Genomic DNA, 14,347 nt, shown 5'->3' with positions numbered 1-14,347 from the left:
ACGGCTTGGTCATGAGAAACGCGAAGCCCAATTTGTTGACCATAATTGAGATTTCTCTTGCTTATAATATGTTTAAAAGGGTGAATTGAATAAACAAAATCTTGCCTTGCTTTAACCGCATCATAACTAGGTAGGTCCGTCATGGTTGCACCCACATCTGGCTTTTCACCCAAAGCACGAATAGGCTCAAACCAGAATGACTCTTTCTTCCACAATTTTGTATCATATGTCTTACAAATATCAACATCATAGATCACTATCTTTACTGGCCTCCATGACTCCAACGCTTGGCGGCTACTCTCATTCATTTCTCCTAGGATCTTTGCTTCAAACTCCTTGGAAGGTAGGATCTTGATGCTATCCGATTTCATGCAATCCCTTGTGAGCTTGATTCTGAATGGCCATGGATTATTGTTGCCATTGCTAGAACAATCTTGTGTGGCATAATCCATCGTAACTTTCAAGAAATGAACAATGAAATTAAGCGATATGTGATATATGAGCATGTATGTGTGTGGCTAAAGAATCCAAGTCCTAACATATATTATGCATGGATTTCATGAATAAATTATTATTATGATTCACGTTTAATGTCTTACCATCTTGGACTTTGTTCCAACGTTGGTCATTGCCACTTATATGGTATTATTCACGATTTTGGAATTTACTCTGTATCCAACTGTAATTTGCTGTTAGTCTTACACAAAGCATCATTAGCATATATAAAACGTAGCACTGCATTAAGTGAATCTAAGATTGGACTTATCTATTTGTAGGAAATGGTGGCACATGAGAAATGTAAACATGATCTTGTCTTGAAACATAACTCTATGTTATACATAAAATATTTGTGTGCGCATGTACTCTAGACCTTAAGAGAGATTTATAATAATAATTGAGTCAAACAATTTTACATCCTAAATTTTTACTTTGTATAATAGACAATAAAAGTGTAAATATATAAGGTTATGATAGTATGTATATATCTTGAAAAATTTTAAAATAAAACTAACTTAAGAAAAATAATAGTTGTATTATTTTATGAATAATACATTCCAATGTGAAAAGTGCTTGGAAAGACTAATGGGCAAGTTTAATTGTCCTTCTAATTCTATAAAATTTACATTTATTAAAATTTTGTGCAATTTATTAGTATGTGTTTTTTTCTCTCCTTGTCACTAATTTTATTCCTATTTTATCCACAATTAGTTAATTATAATATTATTAAATCATCAAGTGTAATAAAAATAGTACAAAAAAGAGAGTAATATTAATCGTTTTTATTTAGGTTCAGTTTTAATTCATCCTAGATGAATAAGAGAAGGATAAAGTAATATAATCTAACATATAGAATAAAAACAATCAAATCAATAATGATCACATAATAACAAAAATAATTAAAACCACATATCCAATGCATCAATTAACCCAAAAACAAAAAACAAAAAAGTAAAAATAAAAATTTTCTTCATGTCCACTCTAGCGTTCTAAATTCCTAATAATCCAGATAACCATGTCTTTAATTTGTATTCTCTTCCAAGACCTGTAAATGCATAAACTAAAGATCACACTAAAATTTACTAAAATAAGTTTCCCTACTGTTCATACCCTGGCCCAACGATAAAGGCCCAGGTCCAAATAGAAGGCCTAACCTAAAGGGTTACGCCTAGACAGAATACCGACCTTCACATAAGAAGTCGGTATCAATCACGACTTGGTCTGAAGAAGTCGGGTAAGAGATTAGCTGGCAGATAAACACTCATTCGAATGAGTAACCGCCCCTAAAATCTCTCTAACCACTTCATAAAGCCATATCTTAACCTCCCCAAGATAATGGGGACGGTTAGCACCCTAAAGATACGGCACTACACCAACGGTGGTTATTGGCTCACCACTATAAATACACTGACACCCCTCAGGTATCTCTAAGTTCCAATACATTCTAAACCTGCTTAACCCCATGCTGACTTAGGCATCGGAGTGTCTTTGCAGGTACCACCCCCCATCTCTTGGAACACACAACTCGGAGGCAGCTCCCAGACGTAAACCAAGTCGGAGACCACACTCCTCCAGCGCTTGGGCCTCAGACAAGCCCAACCACCGTCCGGTTCTAGGTAAGCCCCGGAACATTGGCGCCGTTGCCGGGGACCCGAGAGATCATTCATCGATGGCGGAAAGATCCCACGAAGAAGGCCGTGCGGAAACAGATTCTGGGCAAGAGAATCTAGACACGGGTAACAACAATGGAGACATGGCCCAGCACCGGGATAACGACCAACACAGAGAAGGTACCTCCGGAGTAAAGAATCCGAAGGTCAATTCCTCCGATGGGCGTGAGTCAGAAAAGAGCGGACCACCCCACGTAACCGAGCTGATGGATTTAGTCCATAGCCGCCTGGAACAACTGGAGAAGGAGCGGGAGAGACAAAAAGAAACCGAAAGGTACCTCAAAGAGGAGATGGAACGGCGAAAAGAGTTAGAAAGAAAACTCTTACAGCTGGAATCCTCCCTCAAGAATTCCCGCGACGAACAAGAAGACCAGCTCCCGGGCGGAGAAGACCCTTTCAGCGAGGACATAATGAGGGCAAAAGTTCCAGGGAACTTTAAAAGCCCCGATATGGACCTCTATGATGGAACTACGGATCCAAAGCATCATCTGAGCAACTTTAAAAGTCGGATGTATCTAGCTGATGCCTCCGACGCTACGAGATGCAAGGCTTTCCCGACCACTTTGTCGAAAGCAGCGATGAAGTGGTTCGACGGCCTTCCCCCGAGATCCATCACTAGCTTTGAAGACCTCTCAAGAAAGTTCCTGATGAGGTTCTCAATTCAGAAAGATAAAGTAAAACATGCACCGAGCCTCCTGGGAATAAAACAGGAGGTCGGAGAGTCTTTACGAGCCTACATGGAAAGGTTCAACAAGGCATGTTTAGAGATCCAAGACCTGCCCACAGAGGCAGTAATAATGGGGTTAGTCAATGGACTTAGAGAGGGTCCCTTCTCACAGTCCATATCTAAAAGACATCCCGTTTCTCTAAGTGATGTACAAGAAAGGGCCGAAAAGTACATCAATATGGAAGAGAATGCAAAATTAAGAGACCTGAGTTGGCGACCTGGACCCACTTCCTCATCTAAGGAGAGGGAAAGGGAAGTCAAGAAGAAGGAAGAACTCGGTCTCGAGAGGCCCAGGAAATATCACTCTTATACTCCTCTAAAGACTTCTATAGTGGACGTATACAGAGAGATCTGCAACACTGAAAGGCTGCCACCCCCAAGACCTATTAAAAATAAAAAAGGGGGAAGCCGCGGCGAGTATTGCGAGTACCATAAAATATATGGTCACTCCACCAACGACTGTTACGACCTCAAAAATGTGATAGAAAAGCTGGCTAGAGAAGGCCGACTTGACAGATATCTCATGGAGAGGTCGGACATCCATGGAAAGAGAAAGCGAGATGATATGGATAGGAGAGATCCACCACCACAGACCCCTGAGAGACATATCCATATGATCTCAGGAGGATTTGTGGGAGGCGGAATCACTAAATCTTCTCGCAAAAGACATCTCAAGAGAGTCTATCAGGTCGGGGAAGAAACACCCGACCTCCCTACTATCTCATTCACCAAAGAAGATGGGCAAGGGATAATCCCCGGGCACGATGATCCCGTGGTGATAACTATGATCCTAGCCAACGCCCATCTCCACAGAACCCTAGTAGACCAAGGAAGCTCGGCGGACATCCTTTTCAAGCCCGCCTTCGACAAGCTAGGGTTAAATGAAAAAGAATTGAGAGCCTACCCCGACACCCTCTACGGACTAGGGGATACGCCGATAAAACCACTAGGATTTTTACCCCTTCACACCACCTTTGGAAAAGGGGAAAAATCAAGGACTCTAAGCATAGACTTCATAGTCATCGATGAAGGGTCAGCCTACAATGCCTTAATTGGCAGGACTACCCTTAATCGTCTTGGAGCAGTGGTATCTACTCCCCACCTTTGCATGAAATTTCCGACTCCAGGAGGAATAGCAACGGTGAGGGGAGATCAAAAATTGGCAAGGAAGTGCTATAACGAAAGCCTAAATCTGAGAGGGAAGGGCAAAGAAGTCCACACCATAGAGCTGGGCGGCGCAAGGACCAGAGACGAGTTGCGACCCCAACCGGGAGGAAAAACCGAGGAAATACAAGTCGGAGAAGAGGAAGGGAAAAACACTTACATAGGAGCAAACCTGGGGGAAACCCTAAAACAAAGGTTGAGTGAACTCCTAAGAGCTAATTCTGACCTCTTCGCCTGGAAGGCTTCCGACATGCCCGGGATTGATCCCAAGCTCATGTCCCATAGGCTCTCGGTTTACCCAGGATCCCGACCTATACAGCAAAGAAGACGCAAGCTCGGCCCAGAGCGAGCCTCAATAGTAGAAGAGCAAGTACAGGCGCTTCTGGAAGCCGGTTTTATTAGAGAGGTCAAATACCCAACGTGGCTAGCCAATGTAGTGCTAGTCAAAAAACAGAATGGTAAATGGAGAATGTGTGTCGACTATACCGACTTGAATAAGGCATGTCCTAAGGACCCTTATCCTCTACCGAGTATTGATACCCTGGTGGACTCCAGCTCGGGGTACCAATACCTATCGTTCATGGACGCCTACTCGGGATACAACCAAATCCCGATGCACGAACCCGACCAGGAGAAAACATCGTTCATCACACCGAGAGCCAACTATTGCTACGTGGTCATGCCATTCGGGCTAAAGAATGCAGGAGCCACGTATCAAAGGCTGATGAACAAAGTGTTTTCCCCCCATCTAGGGACCCTAATGGAGGTATACGTCGACGACATGTTAGTAAAAACCAAGCAAGAAATCGACCTCTTAACCGACCTCTCACAAGTCTTCAACACTATAAGGTTGCATGGGATGAGGCTAAATCCCGCAAAATGCGCCTTCGCAGTAGAAGCGGGGAAATTTCTAGGCTTCATGCTAACACAAAGAGGGATTGAGGCCAATCCCGACAAGTGCAGAGCCATCCTGGAAATGAAAAGCCCGACTTGTTTGAGAGAGGTTCAACAGCTCAATGGCCGACTTGCAGCCCTCTCCAGATTTTTGGCAGGATCGGCACTAAAATCCCTTCCATTATTTTCCTTATTAAGGAAGGGATGCCAGTTTGAATGGACTCCGGAATGCGAGGAGGCGTTCCAAGAGTTCAAAAAATTCTTAAGCCAACCTCCTATCTTAACCCGACCAGTACCGGGAAAAGACCTTGTCCTATACCTATCCGTGGCAAACAGGGCTGTCTCATCAGCCCTGATCAGAGAAGACGAGGTCGGTCAACACCCGGTCTACTTTACCAGTAAGGTCCTACAAGGCCCTGAACTAAGGTACCACAAACTAGAGAAGTTTGCCTACTCCTTAGTGATAGCCTCACGAAGACTACGACCTTACTTTCAGGCTCATACAATAAGAGTCCGCACAAACCAACCCATGAAGCAAATCCTCCAAAAGACGGATGTTGCCGGGAGAATGGTTCAATGGGCGATAGAGCTCTCCGAGTTCGATTTGAGATATGAAACTCGGACAGCAATCAAAGCCCAATGCCTCGCCGACTTCGTTGCAGAATATGCAGGAGAACAAGAGGAAAAACCGACTACATGGGAACTCTATGTAGACGGATCCTCCAACAAAACAGGGAGCGGCGCAGGCATAATATTGGTAGATGAAAAAGGGACCCAGATAGAGGTCTCCTTAAAATTTGAATTTCCGGCTTCAAACAATCAGGCAGAATATGAAGCCTTGATCGCCGGATTAAAATTAGCAGAAGAAGTTGGTGCTACAAAGGTGATGATCTACAGCGACTCACAGGTGGTGACCTCCCAAATAAGCGGAGAATATCAGGCAAAGGATCCCAATATGAAGAGGTACTTAGAAAAAACCTTGGAGCACCTTGGACACTTTGCGGAAACCGAGGTCAAACACATAACTCGGGATCTAAATAGCAGAGCGGATGCCCTATCCAAGTTGGCAAGTACCAAACCAGGAGGAAACAACAGAAGCCTGATTCAAGAAACCCTCCAAGAACCCTCAGTAACAAAAACGGAAGACAAGCAAGAGGTACTTGAGGTAGTCGGCTTGAACCTCGGATGGATGAATCCCTTGGTCGAATACCTGAAATTCGACATCCTCCCCAAGGAGGAGAAAGAAGCTAAAAAGATCCGAAGGGAAGCACAGCATTATACTTTGGTGAGGAATGTCCTTTACAGAAGAGGGATATCAACACCATTGCTGAAGTGCGTACCGACCTCAAGAACCACCGAGGTGTTGGAAGAAGTACATAGTGGAATCTGCGGAAACCATCTCGGAGCAAGATCGCTTGCCAGGAAAGTAATCCGAGCAGGATTCTATTGGCCGACTTTGCAGAAAGATGCCACAGACTTTGTGAAAAAATGCCAACCATGCCAGATGCATGCGAATTTCCACGTAGCTCCACCAGAAGAGCTCATCAGTATCACTTCCCCCTGGCCTTTCGCAAAATGGGGAATGAATTTGTTAGGTCCTTTTCCCCAAGCACCAGGGCAAGTAAAATACCTGATCGTGGGAATAGATTACTTCACAAAGTGGATAGAAGCAGAACCATTAGCCACCATCACCGCCCAAAGAAGTCGCAGGTTCCTCTACAAAAACATTATCACAAGGTATGGAATACCTTATTCTATCACCACAGATAATGGAACCCAATTCACTGACGCCACCTTTAGAAGTCTGGTAGCCAGTATGAAAATCAAGCATCAATTCACCTCGGTAGAACACCCACAAGCCAATGGGCAAGCCGAGGCAGCTAACAAAGTCATACTGGCAGGATTGAAGAAGAGATTACAGGAAGCAAAGGGAGCTTGGGCTGAAGAGCTCCCCCAAGTGCTGTGGGCTTATAGGACAACCCCTCAATCCGCCACAGGAGAAACACCCTTCCGACTAGTCTACGGTGTAGAAGCCATGATTCCCATAGAAATCAATGAGCAAAGCCCAAGGGTAATTCTCCATGATGAAGTCGGAAATGTACAGGGACACAAAGAGGAGCTCGATTTGCTCCCCGAAGTCCGAGAAGATGCCCAGATAAGAGAAGCGGCACTAAAGCAAAGGATGACTACCAGATACAACAAGAAAGTCATTCGAAGAACATTTGCCTTAGATGACTTGATCCTAATCAGAAACGACATTGGCGTCAACAAATCAGGAGAAGGAAAGCTCGCCGCAAATTGGAAAGGGCCATACAAAATCAAGGAAGTGTTAGGGAAAGGTTATTATAAAGTAACCGACCTAGACGGCACTGAGCTACCAAGGTCGTGGCATGCTTGTAATATGAAAAGGTACTACAGTTAGAAGCGAACTCTACTCCCTGATGTACTCTTTTCCCAGCTTCATGATTTTTTCCCAAAAAAGGGTTTTTTCTGGAGAGGGATTTTTAACGAGGCATCATAGTAGAGGCTAAGGGAAAACATGCTGTCAAGACCCTTAGTAGCAAAAAGGTACCTTCCCAATTAATAAAGATCTTTTTTACAATATCTCTCTTAAAATCCTCCTTTATTTTCATAAGTCTTTCTACGAAACGCGCCGACTTAAGCTCGACAAAACGTGAAAATCCCATGAACCGACCTAACATGGTCGTCAGGATAAAACGACGAGGTACAAGTCGGCGTAAAGAGGTTATATGAGTTGATCGTATTAAACTCGGGAACAGTCCGACTCATAAGTCGAAGACAAGAACCCGAGTAGAAAAACTCGGATATATTCCGAGTAAATGAAAAACGCATCGCAAAAATAACCTAAGTCATAAAAACTCACTAAAGCAAAAGTTGAGTATAAAGGATAATAAAAGAGATATCAAAACCTGGAAAAAGTTCAAAGGTTGCATGCAAGCCTTTGAACTTAAAGGGCTCGAGAAAACAATACAAGCTAACAAAAGGTTTTTTCCGAAAAGATCAAACATATCCAAAACAGAAAAGCATGTACACGCACAAGGTAACTTAAAACCCTTATCCAAAAAAGGGTATTTATTTTGTTTTAAACCCTTATCCAAAAAAGGGCACGGATCGGAATATTTTGTTGACGGCCTTAAAAGGCCAGAAAGCAATTATTCACAACCACCAACAGAGAAATAAAGTTTAAAAAAGGGGGGACCCACAGGCCGGGCCCCCATATAGCCATAAAAAATAATAGAAGTTATTTTTTGATCGGAGTAGAGGAATCACCACCACCAGGGGAAGCGCCACCAGGACCGGGAGGAGGAGCCGAAGAGGAAGTCGGGGCAAGGATTGAAGAACTCGGAGCATCTTTGGAACGAGGAGGAGACTCTATAATCCTCTGCCCCCGAGTCTTTAGGTCTGACTCGGAAACGACCTCGGGGACAGGAGGGTCAACGATAGCGCCATCGATAACTACCTTGTCAGGATGTAAAGGAGAAAGGTCCAAGTCGGGAGCGATAACTCTGACTTGTTCCAAGAAAATTCTCCAAGACTCCTCGGCGCCCTCGGCGATAGAATCCTCCAACTCGGCGTATGCGTTCCGGGAATTCAACAAGTCCTTCCTCACAGCAACAATATCTTGAAAAAGACTGTGATAGCTCTCTTGCGCTGTTTTCCTCAAATTTGCCTCCAAGGTGCATTGAGCCCGCAACTTACCCTCCTCCTCCTTAAGGTGATCCCTCTCCTTCCTCAGTCTATCTCTCTCCTCTTTCAATTCTTTCTCATGTTTTTCATAAATGAGAAGTCTCCCCTCCAACTCCTCAACCCTCGAGGATGCCCCCAAAGAGCTGAGGGGAGCCTTCTCAAAAATGTCCAAGAGTTTGTTACAAACACCCGCTGTCCTAAAACTCTCCTCGGCCATGGCGGTGAGGTGGTTTCGAACAGAAACATCATCCATACTTATAAAAGGATAGATGTTCTTTCGGACGAATGCCAAAGCATCCGCCTTAACTCCGCCATCAAAAGAAGAAGAGCCAGACTCTGAAGTCTTGCGCTTCTTCTTCTCGGGCTCGGAGAGAGTTTGGGCAGAAGGGGGTGGTCGGGGCAAACTTGAGGAAGAAATGACAAGGGGTTGAGAGGGAGTACCCACATTCTTAGGAGGAGGAGGAGGTGGAGAGATGACCGTCTTGGCCCTAGCCCGGGACTTTGCCTTAGCCTCCTGGACCCTTTGGTAGGCCTCCTGAGCGTTCCTTTTTGCCATATCTACAAAAGAAAGCAACTAACAAAAGTTACAAGTCGGTAGGATGTAAGTCGGCAGTAACAAAATAAAGAATGCATGCACTACCTAGTTGAGATTGAACAAAAGTTGGAGTTCCTTGGAGGATTTTCCTGGTATCCAAGTACGGAGCCCTCCCCCATGCTTCTCGGAAAAACCCTACAATGGCCGCCTCCACCTCGTCTAGGTCATCTAGACCAATCTTTTCGCAAGGGGAGGCCGGCAACCAGTAAAGGGGAAAGCGAGGGGAGGAACGCTCGTCCAGGAAAAAGGGGTGGTGACCCTCTACGGCTTGAACTTTGAAAAAGAAGTTTTTGAAGTCGTGGAAAGATTCGTCAAAAAGGGTGAAAATCCTCCGACCTTGAATGGCTCGGAAGGATACCCACTGCTGCTTGTTGTTTAGCCCACTAAAGGGCTTAGTCATATGAAAGAGAAAGAAAAAAATCCTCAAAGAGGTCGGGAAGTCCAGAGCATGGCTGATAAACTGATAAATCTTCAAAAAACCCCAAGAATTGGGGTGAAGTTGAGTAGGGGCAACTCTACAGTGATGCAAAACAGATATCTCGAAATCGGAGAAGGGAAGAAAAACACCCAAACGGGTGATCATACATTCATACATAAAGAAAAAATGAGGGGCCGCCTCATTTTCTCTCCCAAAACAGACCCGGTCTTCAGGACCCGGGATTATCAGTTCATATTTTGGCTCGTCCTCCTCCGAAGTACAGAGCCTGTGATGAGTACGAAGATGAGTAATGAACTCAGCATCGACCAACGGTTCCTCCCCAAGAACCGTAACGTCAACCCACTGAGAAAGAGTGTCTACAGAAGCCATTTTTTTTATATAAAGAAAAAGTGGCAGAGACCTACAAAAAGGAAAAAGAAAAAGAAAAATCAAAAAACAGGGCCCTAAAGAGGAGAGACATGAAGCTAGAATCTACAGGACAACCTATCCACTCGCAAAACAAAACATGCAAACATAAAGCATGACATGAAAAAACAAAACTAACCTTTATCCGAAAATGAAGGTTGGAGAAGAACAGAAGTCTTCGAACGCAAGAATGCAGTACGAACAAGATAAGGAGAAGTTTGAAAGATTGCAGAAACGGAAAATAGAAAGAGAGGGAAAGTATTTATAAATACACCTAGGGGCATAACGGTAAAAACGGAGCAGTCATTAATGAGATTGCACCGTTACCAAAGCCCTCAACACTTCCCCAACGGACACGACGCTTGAACTGACGTAACTGTCAGAAACAAAAGGTCGCGAAAATCACGTCGGTTTCTAAGACCCACGTTTTCTTCAAACAAGTCGACTACGTACCCGAGTTGAATACTTGAACCCAAACTTTAAAGAAAATTTGGGCTCAAGTAGGGGCACTGTTCATATCCTGGCCCAACGATAAAGGCCCAGGTCCAAATAGAAGGCCTAACCTAAAGGGTTACGCCTAGACAGAATACCGACCTTCACATAAGAAGTCGGTATCAATCACGACTTGGTCTGAAGAAGTCGGGTAAGAGATTAGCTGGCAGATAAACACTCATTCGAATGAGTAACCGCCCCTAAAATCTCTCTAACCACTTCATAAAGCCATATCTTAACCTCCCCAAGATAATGGGGACGGTTAGCACCCTAAAGATACGGCACTACACCAACGGTGGTTATTGGCTCACCACTATAAATACACTGACACCCCTCAGGTATCTCTAAGTTCCAATACATTCTAAACCTGCTTAACCCCATGCTGACTTAGGCATCGGAGTGTCTTTGCAGGTACCACCCCCCATCTCTTGGAACACACAACTCGGAGGCAGCTCCCAGACGTAAACCAAGTCGGAGACCACACTCCTCCAACACTTGGGCCTCAGACAAGCCCAACCACCGTCCGGTTCTAGGTAAGCCCCGGAACACCTACCATTGATGATTTAATAATATTGTAATCGACACTAGTTGTAGTAGTCAAAATCTATTATCTATTATCAAAATCCACTTCCTTCAATTAATAGTATAACTGACGTGGCATATTTTTAAAGGTAACTTTTTATTTATTTTGTATTAATTTTTTTGTGTTATATATTTTAATTAATAATTTTTAAAAATATTATAATTAATTATTTATTTAATTTAATTGAAATAAATATTAAATTATTTAATATTTTATTTGACCACATTAATTATAACTAATTAATTATATTAATTATTTATTTTAAATAAAAAATTAATTAATCTTATTTTAATTTTTATTAATTTTTTTGTTTTATGCATTTTGATCATTAATAGTTTTTCTTATAAATTTTACATAACATATTTATAAGATATTTTTTATTTATTTAATTTATTTTATTGAGTCAAATAATTATAATTAATTTATTATATCAATTATTTAATTTAAATATATGTTATTTGATTTAATTTATTTTTACGTTAATATTTAAATTGTTGTTTACCAGAAACTCCTCTTAAATATTTTTATTTTTAAATTTAGACTTTTATTCATTGCTTATATATATATATATATTTGGTGACTGCTTATATTTTTATTTTAATATCAAATATAATATTTCTAGTAATATTTTTTTGTAATTTATTGTCTAATAATTATGTGTCCATCATCAATTATATGGTCATGAATACTTTTTTAATTTATGTATTAAAAAAAATCTCATATTTTTTTATCAATTACTTTCATTTAGTAATATTTTTTTCTTCCTATAATACATTATTTCTACTCTTTTGATTTTTTTTAACTATAAAACATTATTATTATTCGTTATTATATAATATCAAAAATAGAATGCCAATAAGCTAGAGTAATAAATTACCAGATTTGTTTCCTTTCATAAAATCTTGAGCATTTTTAATTTTTTTTCACCTATAGAAAAATGTATTTTATTTTGATATAAAATTAAATTAGTGTATTAATATTTCAATAATTTCATGATTCTCTTTAATAGTTTTCTTTTTGACCTTTTTAATTTTTTTTTTTTTTGGCCACCAATCCATATCTGATCTCCCATCTCGACATAGCATAAATACGAAACCAAACAACATTATTTAACAAATAATAATGGTAAATCTGAGCTATTAACAAATCTTAAAATATAAGTTTAGACGATCTTATAACAGGTTAGATCAAATACATACAGATTTTCAAAAGAATCGTAAATCCTTCATATTTTCATGATACCATATGCTCCTCAACATGCTTCTTTGGCAGTTGCTATATTAAACACATCAAGAAATGCAACAAACTTGGTTTATTTTAAATAAACCGAAAAAGATGATAATACATCAAAATGCCATTCTCTCTTTGTTAGCAAAGTGCAGAAGCATGAGTGAGTTGAAGAAACTGCATGGGCTAATAATCACAACCCCAACTATTAATAAAAGCATAATCCCTTTGAGCAAGCTCATTGACTTCTGTATAGATTCACAATTTGGGGACATCGATTATGCACACTTAGTTTTTCGCCGAATTGATTCCCCCAGCGTTTACATTTGGAACTCCATGATTAAAGGCTATGCCAATGGTCACAATCCAAGAGTGTCTATGATTCTTTATAGACAAATGATGCAGACAGGGTACTCACCAGATCACTTCACATTCCCTTTTGTGCTCAAAGCAAGTTCCCTGCTTTATGATCAAGATTGTGGAAGATGCATCCATAACTGCATAATGAAATCTGGGTTTGAAGCAGATGCATATGCAGCCACTGGGTTGCTCCAAATGTATGTGTCTTGTGCAGATATGACTTCTGCGCTCAAGGTGTTTGATAATATTCCCAAGTGGAATGTGGTTGCTTGGACTTGCTTGATTGCTGGGTACGTAGACAATAATCAGCCATACGAAGCTTTGGAGGTGTTTAAGGACATGGATCATTGGGGTGTAGAGCCAAATGAAATCACCATGGTTAAGGTTATGATAGCTTGCGCACGGAGTAGAGACATAGGTACGGGGAGATGGGTCCACGACCGCATTCGTAAGGCCGGTTATGATCCCTTCCTCTCATCATCAAGTAGCAATATCATTCTTGCAACTGCAATTCTTGAGATGTATGCTAAATGTGGTAGCTTCAAGACTGCAAGAGATTTATTCAATAAAATGCCTCAAAGAAACATTGTTGCTTGGAACAGTATGATTAACGCTTACAATCAATATGAGCGACATGAGGAGGCACTAGATCTCTTCTTTGATATGTTGGTATCCGGCCTTAATCCGGATAAGGCCACCTTTCTAAGTGTTCTGAGTGTCTGTGCTCACTTGTGTGCTTTGGCACTGGGACAAACTCTTCATGCTTATCTTTTGAAGAGCAACATTGCAGAAGACATTGAAATGGCAACTGCCCTTCTCCACATGTATGCCAAGACCGGTGTGTTGATTAGCGCGCAGAAGATTTTTTATAGTCTGCAAAAGAAAGATGTGGTGGTTTGGAGTAGCATGATTAACGGTTTAGCCATGCATGGTCATGGAAATGAAGCACTGAGAGTGTTTCAAATGATGCAAGAGGATGATTCGGTTCTCCCTGATCATATTACTTACACTGGAGTTTTATTCGCATGTAGTCATGTTGGGTTGGTTGAAGAGGCTAAAAAACATTTCAATCTGATGACAGAAAGATATGGTATAATGCCGGAAAGTGAGCATTATGGTTGCATGGTTGATCTTTTGAGTCGCGCAGGTCGTTTCAGAGAGGCAGAAAAATTGGTGGAAACAATGGCGGAACAACCAAACATAGCCATATGGGGTGCTCTTCTAAATGGCTGCCTGATTCATGAAAATGTCTCTCTTGCCAATCAAGTGAAAATGCAACTTACAGAGCTGGAACCTGCTGATTGGAGTGGAGTTCATGTTCTTCTATCTAATATATATGCCAGGGCTGGTAGATGGGAAGAGGTTAACATGACTAGAAAAGTGATGAAGCATAGAAGGATCACAAAGACAATTGGTCATAGTTCAGTTGAAATGAAGTTGATAAGCTAATGATCATCGTAGGGTTCATCTCTTGTATCAGATTATAGAGTAACTCCTTTACTTTCACCAGTGAAGGTTAGTAGGTTACTATTAACGGATCGGAAGCCAAATATAGTTCAACAATATAAGTGTGCAAAATTAATGT

General features: G+C 41.5%; 1 protein-coding gene across 1 annotated transcript; it reads left to right on the top strand.

Moving 5' to 3' along the window:
* Positions 1-12,561: 12,561 nt before the first annotated feature.
* On the top strand, positions 12,562-14,211 carry LOC112695505 (putative pentatricopeptide repeat-containing protein At3g05240). Its single transcript, XM_025747858.3, has one exon. It carries the CDS (start codon positions 12,562-12,564, stop codon positions 14,209-14,211), a length of 1,650 nt encoding a protein of 549 aa, XP_025603643.3.
* Positions 14,212-14,347: the final 136 nt, after the last annotated feature.

This window comes from Arachis hypogaea, chromosome 6 (genome assembly GCF_003086295.3).
Source record: "Arachis hypogaea cultivar Tifrunner chromosome 6, arahy.Tifrunner.gnm2.J5K5, whole genome shotgun sequence".
Lineage (NCBI taxonomy): Eukaryota > Viridiplantae > Streptophyta > Magnoliopsida > Fabales > Fabaceae > Arachis > Arachis hypogaea.
The sequence above is the reverse complement of the archived record's forward strand: the minus strand, read 5'-3'. Positions and strand labels throughout refer to the sequence as shown.